Consider the following 23,884-nt stretch of genomic DNA (forward strand, 5'->3'; position numbering starts at 1 on the left):
AACTTAGCTTAATCAGTGTGCGCAAGCGCTTTGCGTATCATGAATTTTTCGTTTGGCAAATGATCGCAACAGGTTTTTGAACAAATCCTTTAAAGCTGTTTCAGCATTATTGTTTATTGATTATAGATTCTACATGAAATAGTCGCTGTCAAGATAACTGTCGAAAATGTTACATTTGTCGAATGTATATACATACATATACTGCTTTGTTATTGTGAACATGCCTATCATCAGTCGCGTATATTCTTGAGCGTTTACTTGTTTGCAAAATACAAATAGGAGCGTAATATGTACGAACCAAATATTTAATTACTTTAATAATTGGATTCCAATTCATTGCGCATCACTTTTTTAATCGTCTGTCTTTTACATCGCAAAGACCGGTACGAAATGTAAAAACTCTTATACTTTTAAGTTTATTTTAAAGAAAGTAAAGAGTAACACTTTCAAACAGAAGATAAAAATACCTCAGTACAGTCTCATGGTATAGTTATTCAAACTATTAAATATATATAATTACAGTTAAAGTTTTAAAGACATCAAGCAGATCGATGAAAGGTGAATCGGTTGACGCAGTTGGTTCAATACAGACATATGTCGTATAAATGCTAAATGTTGATTGATTTCGTGAGGGCACCACATACCAAATGATATTTATTTGCGTCGATAATATCGATGAATCGTTACATTCATCTCGACGTCTCGACTAGGTTCGAGTCCACGCTATTCTTCGAGAATAGATTTTGTTTGTCGAATTCAACCCGATAACGATTTTCTTGAAATTCGTGACTCCCAGATAACAATGCTATTCGAGATTACAAAATATTTGCTCGTGAAATATATCGATTCGTAACACATCAGGAAAATAACACTTTCGATAACTTTTCGAAAGTGAACGATGCCGAAGTAAGAATGGAATTAATTTATTCGATTAAAGCAATGTTCTTTTACCGTGGCGTGACAATTGTTATTGCTTTATTTGCCAAACAGAAAAAGGAAGAAAAAATTACGGAGAACAGAAACATTTTACTGTCTTCGATTGGCCAACTATTGCCTTTCGTATCGAAACGTATTGTTGAAAGCTGAATGGATTCATTAACGATCCCGATGTTCGTCAAATTTTTCAGATCGTAGGTATATTTATGTTATTAGTCGTTATTATTTAAAATTATATAGTTTAGAAATTTGATCATTTTATCGTTATGCTGCGAATAGAAGCGAATGCTAGATTCTGAAAACAAAATCAAGACCCGAGATCAGCTGTTACGACGATAGCAAAATAAGTACATACCTGCATATTTACACTTCGGAAACTAAACGAAGAAGGAAGAGTTTGGTTACCAGTTTATTTACTTCCCAAATGATGCCTCTTCCAGCTTTCCACATATTTACGATATTTCGCAAACTACTTCTTTCGTGTCTCGAAGGAAATCGAAAATGGCTTCATGATGGAATCGTGATCATCCTCGTTTCATTCCGAGAATTCGATCTCGTTCTAATTCGTTCTAAATGAGTATGATTCTGTCTTGTTTCGGAAAATCCAATAGTCTTTTTGTGCTGAAAAAAAAAGAGTTTGATAGAAAGAAACTTGCAGATAACGAAGTTTGATCCGATTGAGTAAAGATAATCAGCTCACTTTTTCGTTCCTCGATTCGAGTCAACGACGAATGCAAACTGATCGTAATGTTATTGATCCGATCATATGCAAATATCATACTTACATAGCTCATCGTCGAATCTGAGCCTGCTTTACTCGTAAACAAAGCTCGATTTTCAGGTTAGAAAATATCAACGTTATTGAAATAATATCATACTTTCAATAACAGAGAAAGAAAGTGAGAATGAGAGTTTTTTTAATGATAAATAAAGGGAAATTCCATGTTCTTTGTAAGATACACTGCGACCATCTTTCTTCGATTCATAATCAGAGATACGCCTTTCGTATCGTGGCACAGTTTTTAGTAAACATGATTATTTCGGTTACAACGATTTTAGAAGTACAATGCATCAGGAGATCACGTATCATAATAGATAGGCAATCTATTGACGTCAATATTCTTATTAAAGACATTCCTTAATCTTCCATTTCAAGTATGCCAGCAATATTTGTTTGTAATATACGTTGTGTATAGGTATGTAGCGAACACTGAAATTGAAAGTCAAATTAACGATTAATTACCTATCTCGCTTCCTAGTTGGCCCGCTTTCGAAACGGAGAATGCGTTTCGCTTTTTTCTAAACGAAACTGAAAGCGACTTGATCTTCCTTTTCATCTTAGAACGTTCAGAAATCTACACAAACAATTTTGAATGACCGAATTTGCAAACTAAAAAGAGGATAAGAAGGGAAAGAAAGAAGGAAAAAAAAGACAAAATGTGTTTTTTTGTCTTGTCTTGTTTTCATGTCTACATCGATATCGTTTATTCCTTTTCTTCGGGTTTATTGCGCAACTTATGAAAAATGAAACGTGCTGGCGCCATTACCGCCGCCATTATACAAAGATAAAAATTGACGCAAATGTTACGTTCAACGACATTTTTGTAATCATAATTAATAACAATATTCTTCTCGATCGGATGAAAGAACGTGTTTTACGATGTCTCAAGCAATGTTCCATTATTTCCATCAACTACTCCTTATTCAACAGCGCGAGGAGATATTATGCAGAGACAAATTCGGTCTACATCGGCATTGCCATTAATTTTTATATCATCGAACGTGAGTTTACTTTAAAGAGGTTTCAGTTATAATCGGTAACAAGTGTACAGATTTCGGATCTTTTCTGATAAGCGAAAGACGACAAGATCTTTCTTTGAACTTATCAGCAGCATCGAAGGTAATGCTATATCGGATAATTTCGTTTTCCGGGTCCAGTAGAATTTTTCGTAGGAGGAGTAAAAGTGGTTTGGTGGACCGTTTAACGATATCTGTTACCAACGTCATCGTGATGCTCTTTGTGAAAAATACGTTGGTCGAAAATATCGAAGAACGAGCAGCGACATACATTCGAGGATACTTAATAGATAAGCAAATCTTACCCTTATAACGATAACTGTTAAGGTAAAGAAAGGATTCGGAAATACAAATAGTTTACTTTATTTCACACAAAACAGCTATACATATGTCGGGTTATCATTAGGATTTAAGGCGCGTAACGATTCTTCGTTTGAATTAGCCATTGTTTTACGAAACAGAGAATATATTTACGCGAATAAACAAGATTTTACAAAATATTATGAACAATGAGTTTAATAAATGATAAGATTAACAAACGATAAGTTTAACTAATAATTAGATTAAAGAATAATAAGTTTAACGAACAATAAGAGGAACGAATAATACGTCTTACGAATAATAAATTTAACGAATAACGAGATTAACGATTAATAGGTTTTACGAATAATGAATTTAATTAACGCTATTGACAATGTTCCGGGGTTCAAACGAATCCACGGTCAACGGGATAACTCTTTACTATGCGTAGAATAATTTTTAACACAAAAATACGATTGCCGAGACACTCGGTAAATTGCTCGATGTATCACTTTCCAAGGCGATCGCACGAATGAATATCCGATGAAAATCTTTTTCGCTATACGACTGCATTTGTTTGTTATATGCTCGCTGGAGACATCGAGAAGGTTCCAATCGTTGTTGCTAGGCAATTTCTGTCAAAAGTTTGTTGTTACTAGGCAGTTTCTGTCTGGAGATTGATTCCTAGTACAACGTGTGTCCCATTATATCGACATCTCTAAAGTACAATTCTATGTGATTTCTAGGGAGAACGATACAACCGAACCACACCTTCGTCGGGCAAAACGTTTATTCTGTCACGACCGGCATACTTTAAATCCGACGGACTGACGATAGAGATAAAGATGTGGCGGCACTCGGCGACAATGTATATCGCTGAAGTGCCTAATGAACCATCAACATCCCAACGGTCCTTCCACCGAAGGTTCTAGAAGAAAGAGCACGTGGCAACGATCGCGGACGCCTAGCAAATGCATGGACGGTGGGGACGTTGAGGGATAACAAAAGAAAGTAATCGGATCCGATCGAAAGTAAAATCATAAGAGTCAGTCTTAGAAAGTCACGCCTAGAGTTCGGAAGTAGATTGTAAAGTATATTGATGTTAGAAGAAAAATAAAGTTTTCTTTTTTATTTTTTACCTCAAATTCCTTTTTTATTTTGTTATTTTACGTGACAATCCCGTGACCGTGGCTACGTTCGGCGACCAGTTATCACCTCGAACCCACTTTCGCTTTCACAAATATCAAACAATTACAAATGACAATTGCTTAATTACAGTTATGATAAAATCTAGGCTAAAGCATTAAAAGGCTTCCTCAAAATTGCAAAGGGAAGGCTCCGGTTTTCCTTTCATCTCCGACACATATATATTACGCTCTGAAAACCTCGATAACCTTCTTGCACGCACGCTTGTTCTCAAGCGACTCTTCCAGATTCTTCTAACATCTGGCGACAGTCTTTTGTCTCGACTAAGACCTGAACGCCCCCTAACGCTTACACACACACACTCGCATGTACAGTGTAAATGTATCATCTGCCCAACAACAACTTAAACTCAAAAGGTATGCAGCTGATCATTGTATCTATCCAATTCTCGTGTTATCAACGTATTCGTAGTAATAATTTATATCGTTGCTCGATCAACTGTTTGAACGAAGGTCATAATGTCGATATAATTCGATAAGCCATTAGATAATTCAATAAAAATAGATAAAATTGACGATCGGTAGCCAGATTGTTGACAACTGATCATTCGACTGCATCGATTCATCATGGATTTTCAAATCCGACTTGGTTTCCTACTTCTCCTCCCTATTTTTTTTACTGCTGCCTTTGCGAACCTTCTCGATGCCAGGTAAGTCTTTGCCATTACATATTTATGGTTAATAAACACGTATATACATTCGGATCGCATAATCAGTTTCGCTAACACATGTCCTCACTGTGAAGTATCGTTTATACGTTTTTGGGGTACAGGGAAAACGACATCATGTCTGAGAACGTATCGGCTAATGTTAATAAGTTGTTCGACGCGATGTTACCCACGATTCGCAAATTTATTTTGAAGCAAGGATTAGATCCCATGAAATTGGAGGATGTATCTGAAAAACTGGTATTTATGCCATCAACTTGACCGAAATCCTTCGAATTTGAACGTCGATCATTCTTTTACTCTTATTATAGTCAGGACTAATAATTCACGACAGAACTCTGAGTTTAACGAATGGCTGGCTTCAAGGACTATCGAACGTAAGACGGGCAAACGATATTATTTTATCTTACCAAGATGAAAGTCTCACTTTGGATGCTACTTTAGCGTTTGACGTTCTTGACGTAAGGGAATAAACCGATCAAAACGGCTCGACCATAACCCGATAATTTCTGGAAAGTTACAGAACAAAAAAATTGTCAACTTTTTAGGCTAATTACGAGTATCTTATTAAGGACTTGTTGATCACAAAGAAGGGAGAAGTTCATGGTCGTCTCAGAGATATGGAGATGCGATTAATCATTGCATTCGATATGAACAACTATAAAATTGTCATCCCTATGGCCAAGATCGTTAAAATCGAGTAATTCTCATTTGTTTTTGCGTTAGCACAACTTTCCATCGTTTCGAAAGTGGTGCACAATTTTTAGAGCATGTTGAATTAGTTCTAATCGATTAATCTTTATTTTGTTTTCAGTAAGATCAACGTCATTTTTCTAGATGATCCGATAGTAAATGCTGCGGCCAAAGCCATTACTACCATATTTCGTAAAAGCATAACAAATATGGTGAACAAAGAGTTTTGGAAGGTAATGCAAGAATACGTTGATAAAATCAACGAAAAGATTCCTCAACCGGACCCACTACTGGAAAACGACATTATCTAGTTTACGATTTTATCTAATTTATTGTGTAATACCTGGTGCAACTTTAATGAAAGGTTATTTGGTGAATCTTTTTGTCAAGTGTAAAAATTCAAAATAATAAAGAGATTTTATATCTTTTTTCGACACGTGCATCGCAAGCAAAATTTGTAACGCTATCACGGTCGTGTATAATCAAGTATAGTGCATATATCCGGCCGTAATTTCAAATTTAGAACGATACGTTCAGTCCAGACAGTAGTTAAAGGAGTACTTATATTTTCAACAAATTCATCCAATCTTTTTATTTCGAGTATACACCGAGTTAATAGGTTACAATTCACGCTTTATTCCGACAACTTTATAGACATAGATAGTTACGCTGGTGCGTATAGATATAAGTTAACTAGGGACTGAACTAAGGGTAGAACTTGATCAAGAGATGCGACTGAACCAAGGATAGAAGATCAGTCCGGAGAAGTTGACTGATCTAAGGATGTAAAACCAGTCCAGAGATGTTGACTGATTTAAAACTGAGAATCCAGTCAAGTTCGGTGACGATGCTGCGGCGGAAGAAAGTTAGCGATGGATGTGTCTAGCGTACGGGACCATCGGATTTGTTGATGACAATTTTGGCTAGGAAAGTGAGGGCAATAGTCATTGTTTCTGATTGGATAAGAAGAAGGTTGGTAGACAAGGAAGGGTCTTAACCCCCCCCAATTATCGACGGTTCGATGTCGGCGAAATGTTTAGATTATCGGCGGTCCGACGCGAACACCGATGCCTGATATGGTTCCTCAAGAGAGGTTTCCGCGTCTTATTACCTACGCTAAATACTCCACTGACTCGAAAACGTTCTGTTATTCATCACCATCGTTATAATTAATGTCAAATTTTTGTGTAAAAAATACTGCATGCAAGGGAAGATCTAAATCTGGATTTTTCCTTTGTTCTAGATATATCTTTAAACTATCTATTAGTTGTCGAAAATCGGGAAATAAACTACATAATTTTTCAACAGTACGCTTCAAGTCATTTACTGATATTTCTGTGCCATTATCAAAGATATTAGCAAAAGTAATTAATGTGCTAACAAATTTAGGCATACTACCAGGTTTCGAAGTACTACCTTTTACTGTTTCTTCAAGGACCTTTTTTATAAAAGAAATATTTATACGTACATCGGTAGCAGCCCCGCTAGCAATTAAATACTCAGTAGCTTCCAAACTATCGAAAAATGTAGCAAAGCATACTGGAGTTAGACCGATATCATCGCCAATATCCTTGTCTACACCTTTATTTATCAAATCTTCGATCATTTGTTTATCATTATATACAGCAGCAACATGTAACACTGAAATGTTAAGCCTACCAATAAGTGTTTGATCATCGCTAGTGTTAAGCACTGTTGCATCTTTGTTTAGCAAGAAGTCATAAACATCACGGTTGTTGCTTATAGCAGCAATAAATAAAGGTGTTGCTCCTAATATATTAACCGCTTTGATTTTCGCTCCTCTTCTTAAGAGAAATTCAACGACATTAAGTTTCCCATGAAAAGCAGCTGTATGCAAAGGTGTAGAACATGCGTTATCAGTAATATCTACATCAATTTCTTTAAACTCATCTATAAAATATTTTACAACATCCAGATGGCCATTTTGAGCAGCGGCATGCAATGATGTCCAACCATCTTCGTTAATATCTTTAGGACATGCTCCCTTTTCCCGTATAAGATATTTTATTACATCTAAATGACCATTGGAAGAGGCACAGTGTAAGGGTGTGAAGCTAGGTTCATCATCCTTAACTTTGGCATTATTCGTTATAAGAATTTTTATAATGTCTAGCCAATTAGCAAATGCAGCCAAATGCAAAGGAGTCCATTCTCCTAATTTCACATTTACTATATCCTGTAGTTGATGTTCCTTCTCAAGGTTGTTTAGAAAATTCTTGAGATCTTCTAAGTTGCCACTTTTTCTAGCAGCACGAAACTTAGCATGCAATAAATATACATTATATTGCTCAGGCTGTAGAATTTTAAGAGTGTCTATCTGGCCACTGGAAGCAGCCAAAACTGCTGCTGTTCTACCAATACTATCCTCAATATCAACCAGCCTTCTGTTCGTATTGACAAGAATTCTAACGATATCTGAGTAGCCGTTGAAAGCAGCAACGTGTAATAACGTCCAGTCTGAAGCCTTTTTTGTAGTTAGAGAATCGTAAACAATAGTAGACTTAATATCAATTTTTGCTTTCTTATCTACAAATAGTTTAACAACACTTGCGTGACCATTTTCAACAGCCATATATAAAGGAGTTCTGTTATACTTATCCTTAGCATCAATAATCTTACTAAATTTCTCTGGAAATGTTTCTTTCATTAGTATAGCCTTGTCTAGTATAGCCTCAACTGCTACATTATTGCCATTTTCAGCGAGCAAGTGCAAAGGGGTAGCGTTATTATAGCCGCAAGTAGGAATAGAGTTAGAATCGAAATAAAATTTACGAACTAAGTTTTCATATCTACTTGCATAGTTCCAAACAGAAGTAACATGACTTTTATTCTCTTTAGATATATTTTCATTATTTCCTATTAATGTTAGAACCTTTTCTATAACTTCCTCTTCTTTATTTTTCTCTTTCAACATTAGTCTTATTACTTCCTGTACTAATCTGTGAATACTTGCCACTCCCCCTTCTTTTAAATCAATCATTGAATATTTATCGCATAGCTCAACGCCATCACAATCAAACATTTCGCTTGCATGAATCTTGTCAGGAGCAAGATAAGCCATGAGATTTAAAATATCTATAGCTTCCATGCCATGATTTTGATCTTTTTCTATCTCTTTTAAGGTAGTTACCCAAGTTGTTAAAACTGTTTCAGAATATCTGTCCTTAATTTTGTGGTAACCCTCGTTAAGTAATTTTGTGTTTTCATCAAGTTCTTTCAAATAATCGCTTATCTTAAATCTTTTACTCCTTCTTTTACTGGACTTTTCCTCTTGATTGATATATGTAATTGCTTGCCTCAAGGCTAGTGGAAAGTATTGTAATCTTTTTGCTAACTCTTTTATGTCTCCCTTTTTTAAACCATCTTTTATTTCTATGGAATTTTTAATAAACATTGTAGCTTCTTTTTGAGTAAAAACATTTAATTCCATTACATGTATTTGTCCCTCATCACCTATATCCCAGTCCCGATTACGAGAAGTGATTAAAATGTAAGGTCTTTCAGCACTAGGAGGTAAAGAGGTTGGTAAAAATTTTGCAATAACTGTGTACTCTTCAGCGTTATTGAATATAAAAAGACTTTTCACGTCGATAAAGTGCGTATAAACATCTTTAACAATAGATTTAACTTGTCTTTCTTGCATATTTTCACCTATTTTTTCATTGATCGGTATTTTCAACTCTTCAACTGCTAAGTTTTTAAACGACGTTAAAATTTCATCCGTTGCAGACTCTATCCATATAACATTGTTATTATAGTGTTCAGCATATTCTATAGCATATTTTCTAACTAATTCAGTCTTGCCTATTCCTCCCAAACCAATAACAGCAGTCGCTTGTATTATTAGTGCTCTTCTATCTTCATTTTGTAATTTTTCGTGTAACCATTTTAACTCATTACCTCTTCCAGTGAACGACTTTACTGGATTTGTCATATTGTAATAAATTGGTCTTCTTACCTGTATACTTTTTGGTGTATCATTCATTTTATCAATCCTTTTATTAATATTTTCCATTTCATCTTTTAATCTTCTTCCTAAAAAAAAATCATCTTCTTTGTACATTTTATTTAATACTTCTTTTGCTTTTTTTATCACCTCCTCTAATGATAAAATGTACTTGTGTTCTTCCTCAGGTTGTTCTATCACTTCTTGACAGTCCTCATTTGATATCTGTGTCGATCCTGATGTGTCCTTTGACTTTCTCGAATCACTACCATTGCCTTCTTTACTACAGTATTCACCAGTGGTACCATCATCCATTTCTACTAGATTCTCGTACACTTCTGAAGTTTTATATTTTTTATCACATATTTTAATTGTATGTCCAAGTTTAGGCATTTTAGGGATTTTTTGCATTGCTGTTATTATAAAGCTTTGTCTAGATTTACCTAACTTTACACCTTCGGTTATTAAGTTAACAGAGACAGAGACATTCGTATCTGGATTATCCTGTTTATACTGATTAACATAATTTATTATTCTTCTCGTGGCATCTATTGCTAACTTTTCTATTGCTCTTTCCAAATACTTATCAGTGATCATATTAAACTGAATTTGATAGTTGCAAAAGATATTACCACCAGCTTCTGCCAACATATTTTCTAATTCTTTTTCTTTTATACGTCTAAACACTTCAACAACTGTCTTAGCTTTTTCTCTATGAATTCTATTACGCAAATATTTTGCAGCAACAACGAGTGGGTATACTGCAATTGATGCCCACAGAGAGATCTCCTCTATCACTTTTTTTGCTGTTTCCCCTGTTGCATTTTCTGCTGTTGTATTATTTTTTGATGATATCTCATTTCTGTATTCGTTTAATGTTTTTATAAATCTAATAACAAATGTCTTTATAAATATTTCTAGGCGCTCATATTTGTCAGGATCCAGAGAAATACTATCGCTATCTACTTGTGTAGAATGTTGTGGCTGTGGCTGCTGGTTTGTTTGGCCAGCCTTATGCTCGTGCGGCTCATTTGGCAGTTTTTGCATCGTTCATAAGAATAATAATAATAAATAATAATATAAGAATAAATAAGAAATAGAGCAATATCCCCTGAGAATTCCGCGTCCTTTAAATGCTCTTGCCAAATCTGCAAGCAAAAAGATGCAACACTCGTTTACTAATTTAATTATACCTAGATACAATCTTTTTAAATTAAGTTTTGAAGGAAACTAACGTTTTATAGCTTTGATTAAGCTCTGTGATATATGTGTGAATTTAACACTTTATCGCGTATATACTCGTTATTTTGCATAACATTGTTAAGTAATTATATATTTAAAAAGTAGCTGCCATTCTGGATTTCAATGATTTTTTAATATGTTGTAAAAGTCAACATTTTGCGTTGTAACGCATTCGCTGTCACGGATGCACAATTGTAGGCAGAATTCACTGTGTGGTACAGACAATTTTTTGCAACTATACCCAAAATAGCAGCAGCTCTGTGAATAATTATCGATAAGGTTGCATCATGTTTTAAATATAGTTAGATGACTTTGAAGAATCGATGAAATAATCGAATATCGATTTATAGTTTAGATCATTGCCGAGTTTAGTAGGTACATGCTCGTAGACATCGTGCGCAATAAAATGTTTTCCAGTGCGAGAAATTATTTTATTAGGTCGCTTTATCGGTCATGAGCGAACTATTTTGAAAAAAAAAAAATGGATCTTAACTTTATTAAATTAGACAAACAAACGATGAGGTTGCGTGTGTAACGTCAATTCATATCAGAGACCAGGCCACACACCACGGACAGGATGGCACCCAGATGTCTGCATATCCTTGGAGCGCACCCTCAATAGTCTTAAGTGCCCACCAGGGGGGGCCTTGGCGTTTTTATAGTTAAGGTCCTTCGGACCAAGCGAGTATTTCCTGTCTTAAATTTCCCTTTATGTTTATTGTCTACCACGTGTTAGCTTAGAAAGTTGGTTTCCTCCACATCTGGTATGTTCCGTTGGCAACTTTCTCGCGAGGGCGGCTAAAACCCTTCCGGGTCCACCAACCGTCCTATTATCCAATCGGAGATGGTGTTTACTGCCCTCACTTCCTTAACCAAAATTGTCATCAACAAATCCGATAGTCCCGTGTCCTTAGACACACCCACCCCTAGTGTTCCTCAGACACAGTATCGTCAGTAAAACTTCACTTATTCTGTATCCTTAGAATAGTCAACATATCTATGTCGGTCTCTACTCTTATAAGTCGCGTAGTTAATGTATTGTTGTAACTAAGTCTTACATAACGTGGTTGGAGTGAATTGTGATTTATGTTAATTCAGTGCGTGTTACATTGTGATTGCTGAATTCATAATAAAGGTTGATTAAAACCAAGTAAATAGTTGTGTTACGACTCAACTATATTTTATTTTCACCGACCAACCCAAAAATTACGTGACACGTGCAAAGCTGTATCTAGGCGAGTGCCTTCTTTCATTTATACGTAAGTATTCACGTACATGTCCATACATTGTACTACATATAGTCGTCTCTGAATTCAGTCGGGCAATCACAAATAATAATTCATAATTATTTCCATGATTTCTATGAATATTTCTATGAATGATAATTTCTATGGATACCTAATGATTTTTGAATATGTGTATAACATTTTGAGTAACTTTTTCCTATATTAACAAAAAAGCTACCATTACAGTATGTATGTCTACAACTGTAGACTCCAACTACAATGCCCCTATGGATCCTCCCGAGGTTTCATATACATATATATGTCAGAGATAAGAGGACATCGGTGCCTTCCCTCTGAAACCTCGGGAAAATCCATAAAAACATTGTAATTAAAATCTACAGTTGTAATTAAACAATTTGCCATCATTCTACCCAATTGTATTTGTTTGAGACTTGTGACAATGAGCTTGGGCTCAAGGCGACAATTAGTCGCCGAACGTAGCCGCGGTCAACGGGACGAACTCTCCATCTAACAAAGGCATTGAGTAACCCTATAGCTCTCCTTAAAAGAAAGATTTGTAGCGGCACGTGGCAGTAAACATTCCAACGGTTTCTGACCCGTAGCTCGCCACACGCAGATCCTATTCTCCGGGCAGGATGTTTACCAGATGCCGACGCGTCTCCGCAGTACGTGATCGGCTAGCCCGAGGACCGTTATAAACACTAATATCTAGTTACCTAAAATCCTTCAACAGATAAACAGTCTTTGTCCCAGTTACGGGAAGACAGGAGAGACCTATTTTTCCACGAACGACGTCTCCCACTAGCAACCTTCCCTCGAGGGCGGCTAGCATCCTTTTCTAACTACCGATATGGAGATTGGCCAATTAGCAGCAACGTCAATTTCCCTTACTTTCCGAACGTAGGATATCCCCGACGAATCCGATGATCTCGTGTCCTTAGACACACCCCGTCATAGTTTTCCTCTGAGGTATCACCGGGACGGAAAGTCATTCTCTCTTGTGATCTCGTCGAGAAAAAAAGATTAACGCCTTACGGTCAGTGAATATTAACACAGAATCCGACTTAGATTTTTGCGAGTGCGTACGACTACCGTCCCGTTGTCCGCGGATTCGTTATCGAACCTAAGACCATTGCCACTAGCGTCGCGAGTGTGTGATCATCGTGAGTTTGTGTCAACTCTGTAACAATTCTGTGTGTGTCAATAAAAATAACTTCAGTGTGAAAAAAAAATCATGGATAGCTTCAGTGAGGAATCCTTATCTGCCCCAAGCCCCCGCCACGAAGACGACTCGGGCCTAGATTTGGACGCTCACTCGACATATATGTGTGTGTGATAGTAATAATGGCGGTGTCAATGTTGTATTCGATTTCTTCGAACGTATTGTACTTACATGCGTATACTTTCAGAAAATATTGGGAAATGGAAAAAAATTGGCTTTACTGGCGCAAAAAGAACAAAGTGTGAACTGTCTTGTGCGAGCACTCGAGTTATACTGTACGTTAGCGGCTAACAAGTCCGGATACTGTGACTCATGTGTTATCTTAACCACGCCCATTTCTTTGCAACATACGTTTGAGGTGGTATGGTGATAGGTGCGTAAGGAACTACTCTTGGTGTTTTTAACGGACAATAGTTTTATTAGAACTAATCAACAATCAGAGTTAACAATTAACAACTAACAATTACACTTAACAGACAACAGGTAACAACTAACAAATAACGATAGACACCGCGAGTTCGTTCGACGCGTTGCTATGCAAAAGGTCCCGAGAAGTTACACATTTAATGGCGCAAGACAGACTGACTCTGCTTTTGTTTCGGATCGCGCGGATTCTTCCCTTCGTAGCCCATCGATATCCCCCACTAGCGTGCATTCATTAGATGTGCCGCCAGTGCTGGCACGTGTATGCTCTTCCGAGAATTCGGCGGAAAGAGTGTGAAGATATCGATGGTACATTGGGCACGTCGGTGTTGCGCTTTGGCGGCGTCGCGCTTTGCATCCGGAGCCGTTGAAAAGTTCCGTGGCCCGTACCGCCACACGTTTTTGAACGTAGTTGTGAAGATTTTATTTGGGACATCACAACGACAAAGGAGGTCTTTTCTTATTATACGATCGGTTTAATACGTATGACAGTCTCAGCAAATAGTATGCGTGAGAAAGGCCATGTTCCTTCCAGTTCGATAATTTAGACTCGCATTCCTTCCAAGTGAAAGCGAATTTACAAAATAAGTGCACACTTGAGTATTTATAATTCGGAAACTAAACAAAAACAACGGTAAATCGGAAGAGTTTGGTCCACAGTTTATTTGTTTCCCGAATGATGCCAAACTTTGCTTCTTTGTGTCTCGAGGGAAATCGAAAGTGGCTTTGTGATGAGATCGTGATCGTCTGCGTTTCGTTTCGAGAATTCGATCTGGCATGGTGTATTTTCGATCTTTTTTTTTTTCTGTACGCGGAGAAATCCTCATGGACACTCGCTGCTGCAGTAATCGCGTAACAGCAGAGTAGTGTCGGACTCCTACCGACTAAAATTCCACGATGACCATCCTATGCGTGTGACAGGAGTGCTTCAGGAACCTCTTATGAATTAACTTCCGTTGCACCCCCTTCTCGCGTCCTCTTGTTCGAGCCAGTCCTAATACCTCCCGACTATTGAATTGGTTAGGGGGGCTCATTGCCTCTAGCGCTGTCGCTCCTTCCAGTCGTGATCCGTTGGGACGGCGGTGGAGCGGCTCTAGGTCGTCTGACTGCCATCCTTCTCCATCGTCTTATCCTACAGGGGTGAGAGTTTTTCTTTTTCTCCCTTCCCGCTCGCTCCTTCGCGAGCATAACTCGCTCGCAGAAGAGGCGGACGGCCTCGTATTCCTGTGACCCTCTCAACATCGCTTCTACAATCGCTGAGGGGGTCAACGTTTCTCCTATGGCGTGCCGCAGAGTGTAGCGGGGCAGCTCCCACGCCGGACAGAGCTCCAGGGTGTGCTGCGCTGTGTCCCTGCCCTCTCCGCAGTGGTGGCAGATGTCTGTCGTCTCTCGCCTTATTCTCTTCAGGAACTCGCCGAACACGCCGTGTCCGGTGGGCACCTGGGTCATCTGAAGTTCGTTCTTGTATGATTACGGAGGAAAGCTCGGTGTGGGTGTGTCTTTTGAACTAAGGACGTGGATTCGTTGTACACACTTTTCGTTAAAAAAGTGAGGGTAACGATCCGCGATGCCCATTGGTTATAGCTAACGTTAATAAATGAAGATTGGAAGAGGAAGCCTCCTACCGACGTGGCTTCGGGTGACCTTGTTCATGGGAAAAACCGGCTTTTCCGTTAGACAAATATCCACCTTTTCTGTTAGGTAACTACCCGCTTTCTCCGTAATTTATAAGTACGCGCAATAAACCTAAGGACTGTTTTCAGTAACATACATACCAGACCAGAAAATACTTGCAGAATTAAAGGTTCCTACAAACTAATAAGATTCAGTTTATGATGGGGCCTTAGATTTATCGAGGGTCTGTATAATGGTGCTTGGGCCTTGACGTTCAGACAATGAAGGACGTCGCACGGACCATCTCACGCGACGTGACACATGGCATTGATTTAAAGGTTAGAAGTTCTTTTTTTTTTATTTATTTATTTACATTTTACAATTTGTCCAGTAGGACATTTGGTAAAATATTATAGCTTAGTGGTATAATAATATAACATGTGGATGGCTACCCCCAGTGGGATACCATCTTCGAATTTGATTAATTTATTTCTTTAGTGTGGTGAGTGTTTGTTTGTTAGGTTATGTCCTTTGTGAGATCTGTTGGGTGTTTCCTTTTTAATCTTCTTTTTATGTTTGATGCCCGGATCGTTTCCGCTGCCAGCCGGTTTAGGTGCGTTGCTATTCTTTCTCTGTACCTTCTTGCACATCTGTTAATCTCCTCCTTGATAAAGGTTAGAAGTGATCATGATTTTGTCTCGCTTCGGAATATCGAATAATCTTTCATGCGTTGAAAAAAAAAAAGGAACGCAAAATGCCCGGCCTTAGAGCTCGGTAGCGGGCGAACTGGTCATCAACAATTAACTCGCTATTTATTTCTTCAAACGTCGATTTACATATCTCATCGATTAATCGAGAGCCTCCTTTACTCGTAAATAGAACTCGATTTTCAATGTTGGAAAGTAACAAGAAGGTTATCGGAATGATACCATATTTTTAACACAGTGAGGGGCGGGGGAGGAAGAGAAACAAACAGAGACAGACGGTCAAAGAGTTTTAATCATAAAGAAAGAGTATCGAAATACGAAGCAGCGAAGAACGGATATCACGTTATCACAACGACGGGCAGTCTATCAACGCCAGTCTTAATTAAACACAATCCCTAATTTTATTTTTCAACTATGCCTGCAATATTTTTTTGTAATATACGTTGTGCACAAGAACGCAGCAAACACTGAAACTGAAAGTCATCCGAGGTACATATATACCTACCTCGCTTTTTAATTGACCCGCTCTCGAAACATAGAACCGATTCGCTTTCTTCTACGAAACTGAAAGTAATACGATCTCCCTTCTCATCTTAAAGCGTTCGTGAATCTATACAAACAATTGTCAATAATCGGATTCATAACCTAAAAGGAGGACAAGAAGGGAGAAAAAGGAGAAAAAGAACGAAAGGAATACATTCGAAATCAATTGAAAAGTTCCTTTTCAGTATTCTCTATTTCCCTTTATCGTCTACATCGACATAGCCCATTCCTTTTCTTCGGGTAAATTACACAACTTATCAAGAATAGAACGTGCTGCTACCATTACCGCCGTATACAAAGATGAAACGTTCAGTATCGATGCGAACGTTACGTTTGACCACATTTTTATAATCATAGTTAATAACAACATTCTTCTCGATCGAATAAAAAAACATGTTTTACGATGTCTTAAGCAATGTTCCATTATTTCCAGCAACTACTCCTTATTCAGCAGCGCGAGGAGATATTTGCAGAGACAAATTCGGTCAGCGTTAACATTGCCATTGATCTTCATGTTATCAACTGCTATTTTCCCGATAAGGAAGAGACGAAAAGATCGTCTAGATCTATAGATCTAAGATGCTATATCTAGTAATTTCGTCTTCCGGGTCCAGTAGAATTTTTCGTGAGAAGAGTAAGAGTACTTTGGTGGATCGTTTAACGACGTCTATCAACATCGGCGTGACTCACTTTGTGAAAAATAAGTTGGTCGAAAACATCGAAGAACGAGCGTGCAGCGACGTACATTCGAGAATACCTCAAGGATAAGCAAGAAATTTCGTGATGATAATTCAAACTCAAAGGGTATGCGGCCGACGACGATTTTAAATTCCTTTTAGTCCAAATTCTGTATAATTCATCAACGTATTCGTTGCAATAATCTATACCGTTGCTCGATCAAATTTTTTAATGATGGTTGTAATGTCGATATAATTCGATAAGTCTTTAGATAACTCAATAAAACTAGAGAAGATTGATGATCGGGAGCCAGATTGTTGACAATTGATCATTCGACTGCATCGATTCATCATGATTTATCAAATTCTACTTGGTTTTCTATTTCCTTTTTCTATTTTGTTTACTGCTAGCTTTTCGAGCTTTGTCGATACCACGTAAGTTATTGCCACTACATATTTATCGTTAATAAATACATATATACATTTAGATCGTATGATCAGTTTTGGTAATACATATTCTTGTTGGGTAGATGATACATTTACACTGTACATGTGAATGTGTGTGTAAGCGTTAGGGGGCGTCCAGGTCTTAGTTGAGACAAAAGACTGTCGCCAGATGTTAGAAGAATCTGGAAGAGTCGGTTGAGAATAAGCGTGCGTGCAAGAAGGTTATCGAGGTCTTCAGAGTGTAAGATATATGTATAGCTGTTGTGTGTAAAATAAAGTAAACGATTTGTATTTCCGAATCCTTTCTTTACCTTAACAATTCTCACTCTGAAATATCGTGTATTTGTATTTGTCATCCGCGAAATGTCGAATACTTTGAGGAGAATCAACTGCTTCTAAAATATATCTTTTTTTACGGCACAGGGAAAATGACATCAGGCTTAAGAAGGTATCGGCTAAAGTTAATAAGTTGTTGGACACGATGTTACCCACGATTCACAATTTTATTTTGAAGCATGGAATAGATCCTATGAAATTGGAGGATTTATTATACAATTTTCCTCCCTAATGGCCAAGATCGTTAAAATCGAGTAATTGTTATTTGTTGTTGCGTTAGCACAACTGTCCATCGTTTTGAAAGTGGTGCACAGTTTTTAGAGCATATTGAATTAGTTCTAATCGATTAATTTTTACTTTGTTTTCAGCAAGTTCAACGCCATTTTTCAATGTAATACAGGTGATCCGGTAGTTAATATTGCGGCCAAAGCTATTACTACTATATTTCGTACAAGCATAACAAATATGGTGAAGAAAGAATTTGCGAAAGTAGTGCAAGAATACGTTGACAAAATCAACGAAAAGATTCCGTAACCAGAACGACTATTGGAAACCGACATTTGACGCTACCTAGTACCTTTCTCTGATTTTATCTAGTTTATTGTGTAATACTTAGTACAACTTTGTTAAAAAATTACTTGGTGATGCTTTTTGAAAAAGTTCAAAATGATGAATTTTCATTTTGCTTCATAAGCAAAATTGTAACTCATTCACGATTGTATACAATCAAGTATAATGCATATATCCGTTCGTAATTTCAATTTGGAACGATACATTCAGTCCAGACAGTGGTTAAAGGTGTACTTGTATTTCCAACAAATTTATCTAATTTTTTTATTGCGAATCACAATTAAGAAAAAGCAGTTTCTCCTCAAGAAGACGTATAATACCGTATAATAATAATAAGAGACTACACTTATATATTTTAATAACAAATTCATTCTGTCATTTCACAAACAGATTTGAGTAAGCCTTCGCGCTTAATAAATAACTATACGAAAAAGATTATCATATAAGTGTGATTGATATATCGTTTCTGAATACAGATGTAAGTACTCGTTAACTTGTGTTTTATGAGACTTTAGTCGAACCGGTTCGGATCGAATTGAATCGAACGAAATAGGGAAGAGATTAGTCGAATCATAGGGAATCGAGTCGAGTCGAGCCAAATGAATTAAATAAATCGAATCAAGTAACAACGAGCAAAACCGAGCCAAACGATGCCGTGCAATGCGATTACGACAGAGTTTATGGCGATGGCAGGAGTCGCAAGCGGCAGGCGTTACCGATGAGTAAGAGGCCAAAAGGCGAACGTGAACGTCGCATCGCGTCGTATCGCGTTGTATCGCGGCGTAGTGAATCCGAGTCGGGCCGAGTCGAGCCGAGCCGGGACGATCCGTGCCGACAAATACCGAACCGAGAGCGCAAGACGCTTATTTAGTGACAAATACACGCACCAAAACGTGCAATTGTCAAATAGCTTTTCGGACTAACATCAATCGGAAAACGAATCATACTTGTATAACTGTAATATAAAGAGCCATGTATTAACGAAAATTCCTTCGATTTCTTAGATACATCATCTTATTAGGAGAATGTATAATCTAAAGAGGAAACGATAAAATCAATTGAAATGCAACGTGTTAACGAACGCAGAAACACATTCGTAGAACGTACGATTATTTCCGAATCAGTGAAGTGAAGAAAGATCCGATAGGAAATTGGTACGGAAAATTTTATAGATGAAACAGGAATCTCGGTGAATTCGCGAGTGCCAAGGAGACAGGACAGAACAGGGCAAAGTTCGAATTCGAGTATTAAATGCATATTAGGATTTGAGGCTGAAGGTAAAAAATTGAGTAATAATAGAAAACGAGACGATAGTAGTTAGGAAAATAAAGGAACAAAGGAAAGGAAAGAAACTGAAGCGGCGAGGAGAGGAGAGAAGCGGAGAGGAGCGAAGCGGAAAGGAGAGGAGAGGAGAGGTTTGGTAGGAAAATAGTTGTAAAGAATTCAGGGAGATAGACGAGCAGCGTTGTCGAGCAGAGATCGCAAGCGGTGACAAGCGGTGACGAGCGGTGGCGCGCGAAGCGGAACCGAGTCGGACCGAGCGGAACCGAGCGGAGCCGAGCGCAAACTCGAGCGAGACCGAAGCCGAAGCTGAAATCGTAGGCAAAAGCGAAGGAAGGTTCGGACTTGGGCTCTCGGCGCTGGCTAGCGAGCGGATAAGCAGCCAGGCGGATCGGCGGCGTATCGCCGAGAACGTGCGCGCGTACAGTAATTGACTTTCTTTCGACGAAGAGCATCTCGCGTATCGAACTCGTTTGTTGAGGCGAGTGTGCGTCTTCCCGGCTGGACGCGCGCGTGTACCGGCCGTGTATGGACGGCGGCACGCGTGCACGAGTCGAGGAGGAAAAAGCCCTGGATTCGTCTCGCCTGCGATCCTCCGCTCGGCTCGGCTTCACGAGTTCCTCCTCGGCCGGCAGTCCTCGTAACGCCAGGCGTAAAAGGAAGAGGAGGAGACGACAACAGCGACGAAACAGTAACGTCGACGACGAGGACGAGCTCGTCGTCGTCGGTGGCGGTGGCGGTGGCGGTGGCAAAGTACTAGACACCGTCAACGAAACTGTCGACACGATCCCACCGATCAAGGAAGAACAACACCAGCCAGGGGAGCAAGTGATTTCCAGCGAGGAATCGACAACAAAGCAACCGAAAAATCGGCTTTCGCACACCAACGAATCTCAACGAAACGTAACTAGAGGAGGAAGCGGCTCGCGCGCGGCTGCATCCTCACTCAGCTCCGGCAACACGCTTCTCAACCGTCGAGTTGCTAGTAAGCGATCGTCCAGGAGATGCAACGCGAACGCGCGTAGGAACGCGATGACGATGGATCTCCAGAGACTGATCACTGAGGTGCACGCTAGGCCCGCGATCTGGGACCAGAAGAACGTCAACTATCACAATCGCGATGTCATTCTAAAGATGTGGCGAGAGATCGCGAGGGCTTGCGAGGTCTCCAGTGAGTATACGCCTCGCTCTTCTCTCTCCTCTTTCCTCTTCCCATTTCGCTCTTCTCTCTTCTTTCCGCCTCTTCTATTTGCGCCTGCGTCGTTGTACGCCTCCCTTACTATGTCTCAATCTCTCTCTCTCTCTCCCCCCCCCCTTACTCCCTCTCAATCTCTCTCTCTTCCCCTTTTGATCGCATCCCTTCCACTTTTTCTTTCCCTTCTACCGTCACATTTTCAACTGTTTCTACTCGTACCATTCCCTTCCCCACTACCACCTTCCTACGATTGTGTATTGTGTATGTCGTGTGTCCTTTTCATTCCTCGATCAAGCTATCGAATAACCGAGCGAACGACTCGATCAACTTGTGTGTATACGTACGTGTACACGATATAGTCGTGTCGAGATCAATTACAATCTGAACATATTAAATTTATTTGCTGGAAAACGGGCTACTTTCTAAGAGCGCGTACGGTCGATCGTTATTGCGTCGCCATTTCTATAATTTTTTAATTACAGTCAATGCCTACAATTTGTGGTAATATTGATAGCGAGCATGATTTTAATTACTGTTTACACAATATTCCGTCTGAGGTCGCGGTAATTTGAATCCATTGGATTCGTGGGCAAACGATTAAACGCTTGGAGCGCTACAAAATTTTATACTCGACGAAGCAATGTTTTCTTGGCCATTTATTTTTCATAAATTTTTCATTTTATCAATTGTCGTTTGTTATCAACGTAACAAAGCCATGCGAATGCGCATTATTCACGTAGGAAAGTTTCGAAAAATTTTTTATCGTAACAAAAGAATTAACGGAGAATCTTCGTTTCCAGCGGACGTCGCAAAATCAAAATGGAAGCACTTACGAGACAATTTCCGCAACGAATTAAAGAAAACTTATAGAGGAAAATGCGATGGTGGCGCTAATGAACATGACTCAAAATGGGTTTGGTTCAAGAGCCTGTTCTTCCTGCGAGATCAAATGAATTCAAGAGTAATCGGGTGCACTCTATCGCAAAATTGCTCGGCGGCCCTTCGATCGTCGCCAGAAGAAACGCAAATCGAACCTCAGATCGATATTTTAGAAGGACACGAGGAAACTCAATTTGACGATTTAGATGGTGATTCTTGTCAATCTTTACTCTCGAACGACGATGGTCTTCATCAAGTTATGCCACCGCCTAAGATGAGTAAGATGAGTAAGATCGGAAAAAGATTCGAATCTCTGCAAAAGAGACTAAGAGTCTCGCAAGAAGAAGAAGGAGACGATACTTATCATTTTTTGATGAGTGTTCGAAATCCTCTCAAAAGCTTACCGCTCGATAGACAAATGTTTATTAGGTTGAAGATTCAAGAACTCGTCTACAATGAAATCAATTTACAAAATCAACAGAATCAAACGTACGAAGTTTCACAAGACGTAAAACCTCCGAGAACAAGAAATGCTAGCGGAACAGCTGGAATCGGAGTCGGACTAGGAGGTGGCGACGTTGGTCTCGCCGCACCCGTTGCAGTTGCCGATACAAATGGTGGCAGCAGTGGTGGTAGTGGTGTTGGTGGTGGTGGTGGTGTTGTTGGTGGTGGTGTTGGTGGTGGTGGCGGCGATATTGCTGCTGGATGCGTTGGAGGTGGATTAGGGGGAGGACAAACCGTTAACAACATGTCTAACCACCCTGCATCGTTACTTCACAATTGCACGACAGAGGGCTCCAGCAACAATGCCTTTTTCGGTTAATATAATTTACATTTTAAAATGTAAGAACCGTAATTTTATTAATAGAAAATAAACAATGGTATTTTTTCAGTACCTGTCCCAAACAATTATTTTCACTGCTAATATCGAAGTCGCAGTTTTTTTCTAATTCGTTGACTTTGTCGATTGATTTCAGAAACAATGTCTAGCGAAGTCCGCGGAATAAAAGAACGCGGTCGATGTGCTTTTTTATTTCTAGTCAAAATAATCACTACCATAGCTTGTTACTGCTCTATAACTATTACTGCAGTCACTACTGCTCTTATCACTACTTCTACTGCTACTACAACTACTACTATTACTGCTACTGTTACTGCTACAGCTACTGTTACTGCTACTGCACTACTACTACCGTTATTATTATTCTCATCAATCTTATCGAACCAATTATGGCACACAGGTCAAATTGGTTATGCCCGTTAACCAACCGGTGCATTCTTCCACGAAACATCCTCGAAGTTATGGTTTTTTTTGTTTCATTGATTGATTTAAGAATGGATCAAACATACAAAAGAATAATTTAACTTCCGCAAGAGCAAGTTCCTTTTAGATAAAAATAACTTTTGCGAGAAACATTTTTATTGACTCGAAAGCTAAGGTGTGTTTCTTGATTAACGACAGTAGTATAGTTTCGTCGCGTTTATTGTCAGGTCATATTACCAAGTGATACTTATCTCCTCCGCGCTCTATCATACCTATCGAACAATAAAAATTAAACATTACTCCAATTGAAATGTATAAAGTAGATTACAAAATAAAATGAAGGTAATTATTCAAAATAGGGACGATCTCACTAACAAGGATTGCCAGTCGCTTTATGGCGGCCGGTTAAAAAGGTCTAAAACAAAACTATATAAAATACGATATGCAGTATCAGGGATATCTTTAAGTACATGTCTATCATACCAAGGATTCATGATTCTTCCCGTAAATATCCTTCTTCAAATTTTCATTGTCCAATTTTGCATTCATCGCTGTATCGATAACGCAGGGAGTGACATTGCGCTAGTAAAACGTTTTCCGCAAAATTTTAAATTTTAATCTTCGAATCACCAAAAATCGTTCCCTCAAATGTTGTTTTTATCTAAAAAGAA

At 38.6% G+C, this 23,884-nt stretch overlaps 3 protein-coding genes and 1 long non-coding RNA gene across 4 annotated transcripts; 2 read left to right on the forward strand and 2 right to left on the reverse strand.

Annotated features, from left to right (window-relative positions):
- The first annotated feature begins 3,689 nt into the window (after nucleotides 1-3,689).
- LOC126866721 (uncharacterized) lies at nucleotides 3,690-6,039 on the forward strand. Its single transcript, XM_050620640.1, has 5 exons — nucleotides 3,690-4,888; nucleotides 5,011-5,146; nucleotides 5,218-5,367; nucleotides 5,455-5,606; nucleotides 5,721-6,039. Exons 1-5 carry the CDS (start codon nucleotides 4,806-4,808, stop codon nucleotides 5,908-5,910), a joined length of 711 nt encoding a protein of 236 aa, XP_050476597.1. The 5' UTR covers nucleotides 3,690-4,805; the 3' UTR covers nucleotides 5,911-6,039.
- Nucleotides 6,040-6,173: 134 nt separating this feature from the next.
- LOC126866711 (uncharacterized) lies at nucleotides 6,174-13,626 on the reverse strand. Its single transcript, XM_050620611.1, has 2 exons — nucleotides 13,449-13,626; nucleotides 6,174-10,714 (listed from the first exon to the last, which is right to left on the reverse strand). Exon 2 carries the CDS (start codon nucleotides 10,611-10,613, stop codon nucleotides 6,747-6,749), a length of 3,867 nt encoding a protein of 1,288 aa, XP_050476568.1. The 5' UTR covers nucleotides 10,614-10,714; nucleotides 13,449-13,626; the 3' UTR covers nucleotides 6,174-6,746.
- An 859-nt stretch (nucleotides 13,627-14,485) lies between these two features.
- On the reverse strand, nucleotides 14,486-19,131 carry LOC126867192 (uncharacterized). Its single transcript, XR_007690169.1, has 2 exons — nucleotides 16,642-19,131; nucleotides 14,486-14,574 (listed from the first exon to the last, which is right to left on the reverse strand). It is a non-coding gene; the product is annotated as an uncharacterized LOC126867192 (long non-coding RNA).
- Nucleotides 19,132-19,853: 722 nt separating this feature from the next.
- Nucleotides 19,854-22,844, forward strand: LOC126867190 (uncharacterized). The gene is made up of 2 exons (XM_050621433.1): nucleotides 19,854-21,046; nucleotides 21,871-22,844. Exons 1-2 carry the CDS (start codon nucleotides 20,404-20,406, stop codon nucleotides 22,770-22,772), a joined length of 1,545 nt encoding a protein of 514 aa, XP_050477390.1. The 5' UTR covers nucleotides 19,854-20,403; the 3' UTR covers nucleotides 22,773-22,844.
- The last annotated feature ends 1,040 nt before the right edge of the window (nucleotides 22,845-23,884 follow it).

This window comes from Bombus huntii, chromosome 6 (genome assembly GCF_024542735.1).
Source record: "Bombus huntii isolate Logan2020A chromosome 6, iyBomHunt1.1, whole genome shotgun sequence".
NCBI classification, from domain to species: domain Eukaryota; kingdom Metazoa; phylum Arthropoda; class Insecta; order Hymenoptera; family Apidae; genus Bombus; species Bombus huntii.